This window comes from Periophthalmus magnuspinnatus, chromosome 9 (genome assembly GCF_009829125.3).
Source record: "Periophthalmus magnuspinnatus isolate fPerMag1 chromosome 9, fPerMag1.2.pri, whole genome shotgun sequence".
Taxonomy (NCBI): domain Eukaryota; kingdom Metazoa; phylum Chordata; class Actinopteri; order Gobiiformes; family Gobiidae; genus Periophthalmus; species Periophthalmus magnuspinnatus.
The window spans coordinates 29,342,917-29,356,840 of NC_047134.1; the positions used below are offsets into that span (position 1 = coordinate 29,342,917).

The 13,924-nt window shown below is 39.2% G+C and overlaps 1 protein-coding gene across 1 annotated transcript in view; it reads left to right on the plus strand.

Annotated features, from left to right (window-relative positions):
• The first annotated feature begins 3,039 nt into the window (after nt 1-3,039).
• Nucleotides 3,040-13,924, plus strand: part of LOC117376193 (whirlin-like) — a 172,285-nt gene continuing 161,400 nt past the window's right edge. The window contains exon 1 of the mRNA XM_055224247.1: nt 3,040-3,720. Coding sequence (XP_055080222.1) covers nt 3,040-3,720 — 681 coding nt within the window. The remainder of the gene's footprint in view (nt 3,721-13,924) is intronic.

The following is a 13,924-nucleotide window of genomic DNA, read 5'->3' on the forward strand; positions in this document are numbered from 1 at the left end:
TCTGACATTGAACTTCTGCATTAGTTCCAGACTGGCCTTTTCTATCCTCTTCTCCCTCATCTTCCCTCTTTCTTCTCTCCTTCCTACCTCTAGTTTTCTCTGCCATTTTTCTACTCTTTTCTTCCCCAATCTCCTCTGCATTTTCTCTTTGTGCCCAGCCTCTCTTTCTCTGTTCTCCACCTTCGCTCTCTATCTCCTTTCTCTCTTTTCTCCTCTCCCCTCCCTCCATATCTCCGCAGCCTTCTCTCTCCTTCCCTCCTATCTCCTCTACCGTGCCTCTCCCCGCTCCCTCTCCATCTTCTCTCATTTACCCTCCCTCCATATCTCTCTGCCTTCTCCCACCTTGTCACCCCCCCCTCAACTCTCCTTCCCGCCTATCTTTTCTCTCTCTCCTCTCACTCTTCTTTTCCCATCTCTCTTTCCTTTCCTTTCCTTTCCTTTCCTACCTCTTCTTTCCTCTGGTCCCCTCTCTCATCTTCTCTCCTGTCTCGGCACTCTTGCTCTCCTCTCTTTCTCCCTTCCCTTCTATCTCTTACGGATTCACTCTCTGTTTCTCCTCCCTCTCTCAGCTCCTCTCCTCCGCCTCCCCTGTGCCCTCCTCCCTGACCTCCTCTTTGCATTGACGCAGCAGTAGTGTTTACATTACATGCTAACAGTGTGAATAGGTCCACACACACACACACACACACACACACACACACACACACACACACACACGGTTTCTATAAATAGCAGTGTAAAAATAGGCCTGCAGGAGGTGGAGGTAGTTATGACAAGATGTCCCCAGAGGATGTGGCTTATGCATCGGATCGGCTTAAAGGCTAACACTGGCACCCAGCGCGAGCACCACCACCACAGCCCACAGACGCACAGGGATCAGGCTAAGTCCACCTAATCTAATCATTTCACTATCTGTGGGTGTCAGAATTATGAAGAGCTGCGATTGCTGCCATAACGATTAACAATTTAAAATGAAATATTGCACCTTTTGAATGGGAAAAAATACTCAAAGCATGACTGGGAGAGTTGCAGTAAAGAGATCTCAAGCCTCAGATCTCTGAAGCTAAGTGAGGCTGGGTCTGGTTGGGATTTGGATGGGAGACTGCTGGGAATACGAGGTGCCACAGTGGAGCGCCATGAGCAACTGCCATTGTGTCCTTAGGCAAGACCCACACCCATGTTGCCTAGTATGAAAGTTGTTGGTGGGCTTATGGTACACATTGGCAGCCTTAGGTTAACACTACTGCATTATGAATATATATATTATTATATTTTTTTATTTATGTATATAATATAATATTTTATTATATATATTTTTTATTTATGTATTGATTTTTATTTATTTTTTATTTATTTATTTTTTATGGCAAATTTGGGGAGAGAAAATCTATGTTGGTAGTGTTACTTTTATACTTTAGAATAAGTTGTTTAGTGAGTATCAGTAAAATCAAAACATGACTTTAAACACATTTTTAGTGGAGGATCTGCCACTTGTCTCCATGGAGATTGTTTTGCCAAGAATGTTTTTCAGTATGGCAGTAAACTTATCATCTTAAAGCTGGGAGCACCAGGCCAAGTTACATGTCAGATCTGTAGAGAGGTGTAGGCTGAATATTTAATGTTTGTGCAGTAATAACACCCATTTCAAGATAGAAAAAATAAATAAGAAATCGAATGCAATACTATCAAATGTTCCAGGTAAAGAAATAACTTGACAAACAGGATGCTGACCCTTCCACCTGAAAAATGACATGGTGCACCAACTGAATTCACATTGTAGACTTTAAAATTGGTCTTTGTTTTTTTGTCTTAATGATTTGCGAAGGATATAACATGTCAAAATAAACCTGTATTGTCAGACTTGCATGTATCTAGATGACAATTATCTCATATATAAAATATTATCTGCAATACTGTTGACAATTTCATATTACTTGGAAACTCAGCTAGATATTTGAAATCACATTTTCAGACTATGCTAAATTCTGATTCAATGTGAAATGTTCTTTTTTGTGAAGCCAAACTTGAGTTTTGATAATGCTGAAAAATGGGAATCAATTCTTCAGCGCAGCGTTTTAAAAGAGCCAACTTTGACTTTGTATTTACTGACGCTCTCGTGTTCTCAGAAACTGTTTTACGCAGCGCAGTGGCTCCAATTCCACTAACTTCAAGGCCACGTGTGAAATCTGAATCTGAGTCTGGCATTCCTCCACTTCCTCACGTCACCAAATGGAACCCCAAAAATAATCAGTCAAGCACAGCAGCGCGCGGATAGTAAAGTCAGTTTCCAGGCAACTCACATACACACACACACCTCTACGTCACATCCTGTCCTGACTCTTGAGCGCGCGCGTGCAGCTGAGGCTTGGTGGAGACAGACGTGAGCCGAGCGCGGTGCACCACTGGCATTCACTTACGGCCCCCAGCTACGACCAGTGAAGACTGGCCTGGATTTGGAATTACGCACGGGACAGTGTCGAAGGCAAACGAAGATACCGCACTGGATAAGAGTTTTTACGCAACGCAGAGGTACAAATCTATGAAAGTTTAACAGCAAACCAGCAAGCAAGTTGAAAATGTTGAACATTTTCGTGGGGACTCCTGATGGATATTTTTGGTTTCATCATTACGCACGTATATATTTGATTTACTGATGCTGTCATGTTCTCAGAAACTGTTTTACGCAGCGCAGTGGCTCCAATCCGACTAACTTCAAAAGCAAATGCATTGATTTAGTTGAAAATGTTAAAGATTTCCGTGTGGTTGCATATTTGGTTTACTTATTACGCACTGATTTATTTGATGTATTGACGCGAGCGTGTTCTCAATAACAATTTTACGCAGCGCAGTGGCTCCAATTCTACAAACTTCAAATAGCAAATGCATTTTAAATCTTGTTAAAAAATGTCAAACGCTTTTGTGAAGACACTAGATGCGCCATCGCCTCCATCCCGTAGTCCAGCGCACACCTGTTGAAGTTCTACCCCAATTATCGCGCCTCCGAACGGGACAACGAGAGATGCCCTTAACGTTGGCGGTATGATGAGCGCGGATCTGGAGCAGCAGGTTTCGCTCAGCACCTCTTCCTCCCAGTGCCTCAGCTCCGGTGGCTCGGCCGGTCGCGCGCTCTCGGCGAATGTCCGGCGTCTCCACAACTCGCTCAACGTGCTCCTAGTGGACGTGGAGCGAGAGCAGTTCATACACTGTCTCAATGTGTACCACGCCAAAAGGAACGTGTACGACCTGGTTCAAACGCTCAAAGTCATCCTAAACACAAGCACGAAAAGACAGTTGTTACCGATGCTGCGACTCGTTATCCCGCGCTCGGATCAACTTCTGTTTGACCAGTACACTTCAGAGGGGTTGTACCTAAAACCCGAGCTCCTCACCGGTAACGGGACAGCGGAGGGGTACGGGGAAGGAGACGATTTGGCGCTGCAGAAGTATGTGACATGTATCCAGGAGCAGAGCAGCGGGCTTGGTGGGTTCCTGGACTGGCCGTTTTTGGGAGAGGTGCGTAAAGTGACCCTGACCCGAACGCGGAGCCTGGAGGGTTTGGGGTTCAGTATCAGAGGAGGAGCTGAGCACGGAGTCGGGATCTACGTGTCCCTCGTGGAGCCCGGGTCGTTCGCAGAGAGGGAGGGGCTCCGGGTCGGTGACCAGATTGTGACGGTGAATGACATGATGTTCGACGGGGTCACGCACATCGAGGCGGTTAAGGTAAGGCCAACTAACTCTCTGTGTGTGTATATAAAACTTTTCGATGGCCATCTGCTGTGATTTGCATACAATAACTTTTTCTTTTATGCACTTACCATTCACTGATGTTGTTCAGAGTAATATGCAGTAGACTAACATGTCACATAGTATAACATAAAAATTTAAGGAAAGTCTATAGACCATTTACAACATCTTTTTTGCATAAATTCTCACAACTTACAGTCCCACTGCAGTGAAATGTGGGGATGTATGGGGATAACAAGAAATACAATGTTCGGCATAACGGTTGCCAATTTGTGAACTGGAGTCCCTAAAAGGTTTATTGAGCCAGTAAAGACAGATGTTACCTGAAGTTTTAATGAAGGTAATTTGTTGCATCAAATTTAGAATTTTAAATACCGCTAAATTAATCCCTCTGAAAAAAACTCTGAATAAACATGTTCAAATTATTTTTATTCAGAATTTTTTATTGCTGAAATTTTAAGCGTACAATTCGGAGTGAAAATTTTCACAGCAAAGAGCCAAGATGCCAAGGCCTAAGCAATAGATACTAGGTGAGTTGATCTAACTTAGTAACAACAAACAGGGAATGCTGTAGGGAAACAATCTGATTGGACAGAATTAACCTAATCAGAACCTCATCTGTTTGAGCCCTTAACTATAAGCCCCGCCCAAAGAAGAGAAAGGCCAATAGGAAACAACCTCTGTCCATCTCAATCACATACAGTCCATTGATTAGGCCTTGGTGTGTTAGATCTTTACCGCAAACTTTTTCACTGTCAATTTTAAATTTTGAACTTTTGAGTTGGGTTTGAGGGATGAAAATGTGTGTACTGAATATTTTAAAGTTTTTTTTATTTGTGAAATTTTAAACACACAAAATGTATACTTAAAATGTATACTTAAAAATCTATCAACTGAAATTAAGAAGAAAAATAATTCAAATAAAAAAAAAGAAAATTAAAGCATTTAACATTCAAAATCTGATGAAACAAATTATCCTCCATAAAGTTTGTTCTCAAGAGTTACTTTAGTTTAAATATTACTCAGGTAGTATGGAGAAACTGCTACTTGTGTACTCAATAACACAAATTCTGTATTTTCAAAGGATAGACATTGCAAAAGCTGATCAAATCTCAAGGGTCGGTCAAAGACACACAAATGCTGAAGTAATTCAATATTGTCCGCAGGGAAAAAAAATGATCTTTGGGTTTCTTTGGGATTTACCTCACAGTGGGAAGGGGAAGCACAACTATTACAAAGGTGTTTGAAGTACTGTTCAGTTCTCAACTAAAGTAAAACCAAAAAACTAAAAAGTAAGAGTACAATGGTAAATGAAAAGTGCAGTAAATTGAACTGAGTAAATGGGATGGAGTTAATCTACACAATCTATAATATAACTCAATAACATGACACATTTCATTGTTGAGATGGAAGAGGGGTGAGTAATACAGTAAACCAATCAAACAGCTCAGGATGAAGCGTGACAGGAGTGAACCAGGCTGAACTCTATCTCACAAAGCGCGCTGCAGGGACACTCACACGGAGAGGACAGAGGCTCAAAAAAGTCTTAAAACCATTGTTTCTATAACGGGAAGTGGACAAGATACTTTGGAAAATCACACAACTCCACGCGGTTGTGATCAAATTGGAAAAAAATAGGCAGATTTGAGCATTTATGCCTCAAAATAAAATGATAACTGAATGGTGTGTATTAACCAGCATGTATAATATGTATAGAGGTAATGTACAGTGACTGGAGACAAGGCAGATGAGGTGACTTCTCAGGGACACAACAGCCGTATGTGCACTGTAGTCTGAGTAGGAATTAAATCACCAACTTTGAGGCTAGTTGACAAATTCCATAAGCAAATAGAGACTGGTACAGTGTAAAAAGAATGAGCACCATTGGAATATTTACTGTGATATCAAATCCTCCATCATAGTCGATATCGCGCGAATACAGCCCATCCCTAAAACGCTCGACCAAATGAAAAGAAGGAGATTAGAATGATATCACGCTGTATTTTTTATTCAGAGGGATCTCAGTCTGGCACAAACACACAGCCGTACAATCAGACTTGTTTATTTCAGAGATGCATGTGAAATGAAGAAGCTCATTGGTCACCCATTGTTTTGAACAGAATTACATTTCTCTCACCTTGGATTACCAAACTTTAATGATTTGCTCATGATACTGGTTTGAGACACTAGGGTTTATACTACACTCAGTTAACAATAGTGGCATAAATCCTAGCGTGTCAGACCAATGCTTAAACTTGAAAATGGCTTCTGGATGGGAGCTGAAACATCTTGATTTCAAAAACAGTGTCCAGATGACTTTGAAACCTCTGAAACTTTTTCTACATTGTGTGTATTCTGGATCCTGGGCCCAAAACAAGCAACTACAGACCCACAAGAAGCAGCAACCAGACTAGAGCACTATGACTAAACAAGTACTTCTTAAATACACGCCTTTTAAATCATTTGTATCTAAGTTATAGCTGCATCTATTAACATGTAGAATAATGGCCAAAAGTGCAAAATTTGATAAATAAATAAACACAAATACACTATAAAGAAGCGTATCTGGCAACTCTGATTAGAATACGCATTTTGGCCTTGTAGTGTTTCTTCAGTCATTTTAAGCACTTTACTTGGAAGCAAAAGTCCCACTTCATTACACAGATGTAGCATGGCTCAAACTTGGCTGAACTCTGCATCTGTGACAAATGCGTTTCTGGAGGGCACATTTTAGTGACACACAGAGCCTGGCCCATCCGTCTTGTTCAAGGTTAAGAGGATTGGTGAGTTTGGACAGTGTGTTATGTAACAGTCAGGGTCACTCAGACCGGACCAGCTCAGAGGCATGACCTTTGAACATGACGAAAAACAAATTTTATGATCAAATTGGTTTATTTTTTGAGTTAAAGGAATTAGGACGGTAGTACAGAAATACTGCAACCATGTCTATCTCTTTAAGCACTATGATAACAATTACATATACATACAAAATAAAATAATACAGCAGTTAAAGATGCACAATGTAACTTTTCTGATGGGCATTTATTTCATTTCTCTGCATCTCTACACTGTGTTTTAACATCTCTTTATGTAATGCATTGGGTTTGGCTCATGTTAGATGCATTATGCGCCGGAAATATATTTTTGATCTTTATGCGAGTTGCGTACATTGATAAACAGGCAACAGCTGTTAACTGCGCACTAGCTTTGTTTTGCGACGCATATCAGCTCTACATAGAAGTCACATCACTAGAAATACAGCAGTTTATCAGAAGATCAAGTCAGAGTTTGATGATAAATTATTATTTTAAGTTTATTTCTGCTTTTTTCCTTTTTGTTTTGTTTTGTCTCTGCATTCTCTCTTGTCCAATGATCTGTTTAGTCCTTGTAACATTGTTTGCAAAGTGAACCAGTTAATCAGGCCAAGTTACAGGTCAGATCTTTGTCATAATGAGCCTGTTCGCAATAAGAATACATTTTTTTTTCCCAAAGCATCTTTAAAAAATACTGTATTATAATAAATGCAAGATAAATATGTTTACCGTACAGTGAAGAAGGTGAGAAGGTAGTGGACCGCTACCAGAAAAGTTACAGTGCATTTAACATAATTATATAAAATTAATACATCAATCAGTACAAACATTGTTCAACCATAAGTACCCCTTTAGCCACTAACAATCAAATAATACAACATGTGAAGGTGCACTATGGAACTTTTCTAATAGGGAGCCCAGCACTTCCTTGTTATTACTTTGCCTGGAATGTTCCGCAGCATGACAACATATCTACCTTGCATTTATTTAATTACAGATGTTTGTATTGCTCAAAAACGCCTCGAAAAACACACATCTTTACTGTGACCGGGTTGCCTCTCCACAGATCTGCCCTATAGCTTGGAAAATGAAGCACACTGCCATAGTGCGGAACGTTCCATCCAAGCAATGACTTCTGAGATAGAGACCAGCGAGTGACGAACTTTGCCCCTGAAAAGTTACATAGCGCTCATTTAACTACAACAATTTTACAAGTAATAATAATAGTAATAATAATACATTTTATTTATAGGGCACCTTTCTGGGCACTCAAGGTCACCTTACATACAATATATACATATACAGACAGTTAAAATCAACATTTAGAACATACAGTTAAAAGCATTCAGATAAAAAACATTGAAAAAGGACAGGGCAGTTGTGGATTATAAAGAATATGCCAGTCTGAACAAGTGGGTTTTAAGTTTAAGTGAGCCCAAGTAATAAGTAAGCCTCTAAATAAACCACACTTTCAAATACATTCTCCTAATAAGTTTGCCCTTCCTTTCAAACACAAGAACTTTTGTCTGCTCCTACTCCTTATTTGTTTTTCAATTAGACGTCGAACCAAGGCCTCTTCTATTCTGTCTCTGGATTCCAAATAAATGAAAAGATAAACATTGCAATGTGTAAGTACATGACAGACCCAAAACATGCGGAGAATACAAGATGTGATGCGTAGGACAATCAGAGCTATTTTTACGACTCTGACAGCAGCAGTGGAAAACATCTATTAGCCAGGCTGCCTGTGGACCTGCGCTACCTCCACCTCCCACTCACACTTCACTCTATCAGCTTTGAGAGTCAGCACTGGCATTAGAGGGATGGAATAGCGGAACAGGTAAAAGCGGATTGTGCTGTATGCTCCGGATATTTAAAGTGGCTGTTTTTTTTTTTGGTTTTTTTTCGTGTAGTAAAGTACGATGTGTCTTGACCCATATAATGCATAAGTAGAGCACCAGGAACTGAGGCTCGTGCGCTTTTAGCATGTTAGTTGTTGTTAGCGTGATAACAAAACTCCGCTCTGGTCTATGAAAGTGGTGAAAAACACTTAGAAAAGACCTTAAGATGTTAAAAAATCAACAGGACTTTAAAGCTAACATCTGTAAGTTTATTTATTTATTTTTTTTACCACTAGAGGGCAGATGTGAAGCCTATTCCTCCTCCCTGTGCTCGCTGGTCTTCTTCTGTTAGGTTAAAGCTAAAGCTGAGACACTATGGGACAGAAGTAATGTAGACAGCATCTAGTGGTGATACGTGAGAATACAACAGGGCCGGCTCGAGCAATCTAACTCCAAATGGTAGCTTTACCTTGAAAATATTGCATTGAAGTAGAGGAGTGTAGTTAGTCATAGGTTTACAGATGAGGACAAAAAAAAAAGAATAAATAAAACTCTAACCTTAAAGAAGACATATTATGCTGTTTTATTATTTAGTAGTAAACTTGTACCAAACCTCCTTGTCAAAGCCTGATCTTGTCAGATCTCAGAAGCTAATCAGGGCTGGGCCTGGTTAGTACTTGGTAGTATCATTGTGTTCTTAGGCAAGACACTTCACCCACATTGCTTAGAACACATATGTCAAACTCAAGGCCCGTGGGCCAAATGTGGCCCGCCATGCGATTTTATGTGACTCGCAACAAGGTAAATTAAAAGGTATGACTGTCTTAAAATATCAGTTTCAGGAGATAAACAGTTGCACAGCTATATTTTCATATCTAAGCAAATCCATATGCAATATTTGTAACTAGAATAAGTAATAAATATAGAAATGGTTAATTAAGATTATAAAGTAGTTGCATTTATTTTGCATTACATTTTGTTACATTTCATTACATTTATACTCTTAAAGTTACATCTGGCCCTTTGAGAGCAACCATTTTGTTGATGTGGCCCTCTGTGAAAATGAGTTTGACACCCCTGGCCTAGAATGAAAGTGGTGTGTGCCTAAGCGTTGGTTGTGGTTGGGGGGGCTGTTGGTGTGGACCATCAGTCTGTTCGAGTAATAGTAGCTTATCATCACCGAGTGTGGAGTGGATCATGAATAATGCTCTTTAAACTGCTTTGGATGTCACGAAAGGTGCTATATAAATCAAATGATGAATTAATAATAATACATTTAAAACAGTAATAATAGAAACATATTCACTGACCTGCTATTCAAAACTCCAGAACTGATTTTCTACTGACGGCACCTTTTGAACCCTTTGTATGACCTCGAGTCAACTTTATTTTTTAGTGCAAATAATTAGAGATGTGGGTGGGGATAGGGGGTAGGTGAAAACTGAAATTTTCTATGCCTCAGAATTACTCAAACATGCAAGAATGAATCAAATCTGAGAAAGCAAATGATGATGGATCTAAGTTGATTGTCAATATGTCTCCTTTAAATTATTGCACTAGGCCAGATGCTCTTTTCTTGTTTGCAACCCGCCTCTAACACTATAAACTGAAATGTAAATCTGTTTTATGTGACTAAAAGGCAAATATCTTAGCCAACAGTGTTTAGCATTAGAATTGGAGGTGCATTTTTAAGGATTTACTAGGCAGCAGGTATAGAGAGATAAACAGGTATAAATATGCAGCCTGTATTGATATGAGATAGGGGGATTGAGGGGCCATTTATAAACATGAAAAATGCATTGGGCACATGACTGACAGGGCGACTGGGTTGAGCACTGTGACACGGGGATTTTCTGCCATAGGTCTGTGAAATAGAAAAGTTTCCCAATGGGTATGACAGAATTCTATATCAGCTGTGTCGCCTATAGCAACTACTTTGTGACCCAAACTTTTCAGCACCGGGAAAGTGTCGTAGGTGTCTCATGCAAGTTTGACATCTCAATACAATATGTGACATTTTGAGTATAGATTTGAACTGTGTCCTCAGATAGGTAAACATGTCCAAATACCACTTGTAAAGTTAACAATTGTAATGCTGATTTTTTTCTAAATTACAAAATCGAAATCATGGACAGGTTATGTGATACAATTTAATCAATCAAAAAGCAGAATGAGCCTCACGTGAGTTTCTCATTGGTTTACCGCTTTCAGTGCTGAAATCCAGTTGGTTTAAACCTAAAATGCCTCTCTCTGATCTGAATCCTGAATCTATTACTATATCGACTTATTGTTCATTACATGATAGATGTAACAATCATTTTTGAAAGTCAATACTGTATTTATTGTGTGTACTTCTTTCTACAAGTGGAGGATTTTTCTGTACTACAATAAGATTTGAGCTGTGGAAGGTTGAACACATAATTTCTATGACACATTTATTTAAAGTAACTCATGTTTTTTTTTTTTCCTTTTACAATAAGGTATTTTTAGAATAGTTCTGCGGGATACTCTTGCTCTAGGGTTATAGTGGCATTCAATAGTACAGTGATCCCTCATTTCGCGGGGGTTACGTTATAAAAATAACCTGCAATAGGCGAAAACAACGAAGTATCAGCTTTATTTTTATTATGCTTTATTATATATGTTTAAAGGCTGTAAAACCCCTCACCACACACTTTATACACTTTCCTCAGACAGGCATTTATATTTTCTCACATTTCTCTCTTGTTCAAACCTTCGTATATTATATCCCTCTTCCTCGATAATCACTTTAAATGTGTTGTTCACGTGGCTGTGCTTCAGCGGTATCCGCAGAGGCACCTCTCCGTGCAGAGAAACACTTAAGTCAAAAGCATTTCTGAAATCTGTCGATCCAGAACGTTTCATCGACATTGTGGGTTTTGTCGGGGAGAAAACTTGCAAACATACAGCACTTCAGAGTCACACTGCGATTGAACATTTGTGTAAATTTGGCTGAATGGATTCTGTACTGTACAGGAGACATGGCACCGAGGAGAGTGATTGACAATGGTAAACTTACAAAAAAATCAGCGAAATAGCGAAGACCATAAAAGGTGAACTGCGATATAGCGAGGGACCACTCTATTGTTTATTGTCTATATTTTCTTCAGCAACATATCGTACTTCAAATGTTGACCCTGGTTCAGTTGTGATTGTACCTGTTGTAAAGCTTCAGGATAAATACAATTCCTACAGTAAACTATATATATTTACTACTCAAAATCTTCGTGTCCAAGTAGTCTTTCCACTGAAAAGGCCAATTCTTTGCATAGCTGTTGACAAGAAGGACATCTGATTTCAAATATGTCTAAAGATCTCTCCTCTCCCAATAAACGAAAGGACTTCATTCATATGTTTACCCACACAGACAAGCATGGAGTTGTACCAAATTTGGAATGAACAGCCAAATTATTGAATTAACACAAAATACAATATGTGTAAAGTGTTTGGATCCATCTCATATGGATTGCATTGAGTCAGATTTTGCTTATGCTTGTTTGGCTGCTGTCCAGACGGCACTGCTCCAGGCTCAGTTAGTTGGAGGGCAGTTAGCTAGCTAGCATGAATGTGGCCAAGATGTTAAGAGATTCTGCACTGTGAATTATTAGAGACAGTAATATAGCTCACAGGGTTATAAATAAAACATATGTGGAATCAACTGTGAACTTGAACTGCAGCGTAGGTCGTCCTAATGCCTTACTAACAAGCAGACTACACAAAAATAAATACATATCAAGATCAGTACACATAAGTATAGGTTCATTTAAAATCCAAATGATTTGTTTTGGTTTACATAAAGTTAGTACATGGAAAAAGGTATTACAGCACATGGTGACAAAAGTGTAACTATGTGTAATTTAGGAATGTGGTCCTTAAGTCGCTTGGTCGATTAATCGGTCGTTGGAGTCTTAACTGACCAAAATTTGCATTAATCGAATAATCATGTGATCTGGAGGTCGGTGGTGTGATTCCCACCCTCAACATAAAACATCGTTGGTTGTTGATAGTAGTAGCATTTTTAGTTACATTTTTCACGTTTTTTTTTTTTTTTTTTGTTTAATTTATGCTTAGTTCCCCCAACCCACCCCATTTTTAATAGAACAGAACATTTGAAAACAAGACAATTTACCACAACTCATAGTAAATCGGAGCCTTAGTGCTGGTGTTTTCCAGTGAGAGATGCAGCCCCCATCCTCAAAAATAGAGGCTGGAAGGGATCCTCCCAGGGTCTGGTCCAGCCGCTAGATCACAGCTGCAGAAAAAGGACCAGACGAAAGGTTTAATGCGTGACGCCAAAATTGTTGTGGAATTTCTACAAGCAAAGCAACTAAAGAATTAAATGAGCCAAGTTGTCTTGAATCAAAGAGCCTGACTTATTAAAGCAACTGTGCCACAATCATAAAGAGCTACTTGTCCCTGACAGAGTGTCGTCTTGCCCTAAGCTGTGTCAGCACATACAGCATATTTGGACCACACTGATCAGACTTTCATGAACCAGAAAATCAGTTTAGACCCATTAAAGGAACAACAAGGCCAAAACACTTCTTGGGACATAGGATAAACAGTCTAATGTGCATCAGTGAAAAACAGAGCACGGTGTACTGGAGGTCAAATGGATAAGATATAATTCAACTGAGAGTTAAGAACCTGGGACTAAGAGGTCTGCAAACCAGTACCCAGTCTATATGGCAAAGTACAAATTAGGTAAAACACTAAGTAAAGATTTGCATAACAGTGGTCAAACCCACTGACCCACAGGTTGGCGCTGCGATTCTGATTCTAGCTCCCACACATGAATGTTGTTGTTGATTCCTTGGGCAACACGTCTATTACCCACCTGCTATTACTGCTGTATATTTAATGGCCAACCAAAACGTTACCACAATAAAAATTAAAATAATTTTAAATTTGTCCGGTTTGGTTCGACTCTTCACACAATACCCAAAAAACACAACAATTATGTGTTTTTTTAACTGTTGCGTGTAATTGCCTTCAAGCTTTTGACCATGTTGTTACAAACATTCACCAAAAGCACATCTGAAATGAAAAAAAGACTTGTTTTTTGTTTTTTAAATGTTAATCCAGTTGGCAAAAATATTCGAAAATATAACTGTAAATGTTTTGAAGAGGCAATCTGAGGACTTTCTATCAACATGCACTTACGAACCAAAAATGTAATGTTCTTGTTTCATTTTCAAAGTGATCTCTTTTTAACATGTGTTCCAAAAAAAAAAAAAAAAAAAAAGTAAAAACACAACCTTAAATGTTTTGAAGGAGCTGCTTGAGGACTTTGTTGCTTTTCGCTTTTTTTCGCTCTGCTTTTTCGACATTTGTGATGCTTTGGTAATGTTATTTGATTTGTAGTTTGATGATGAGCGTCTGTCAGGTCTCTCTCCTGACACTGATGATGCTATGACTTTGGTTGTAGGGTTTGGTCAGTGGGCGAACGTATTTTCTGTGGTGTTTGTGACCCAATCCCCCATGAGTATAGTATACACATGAAGA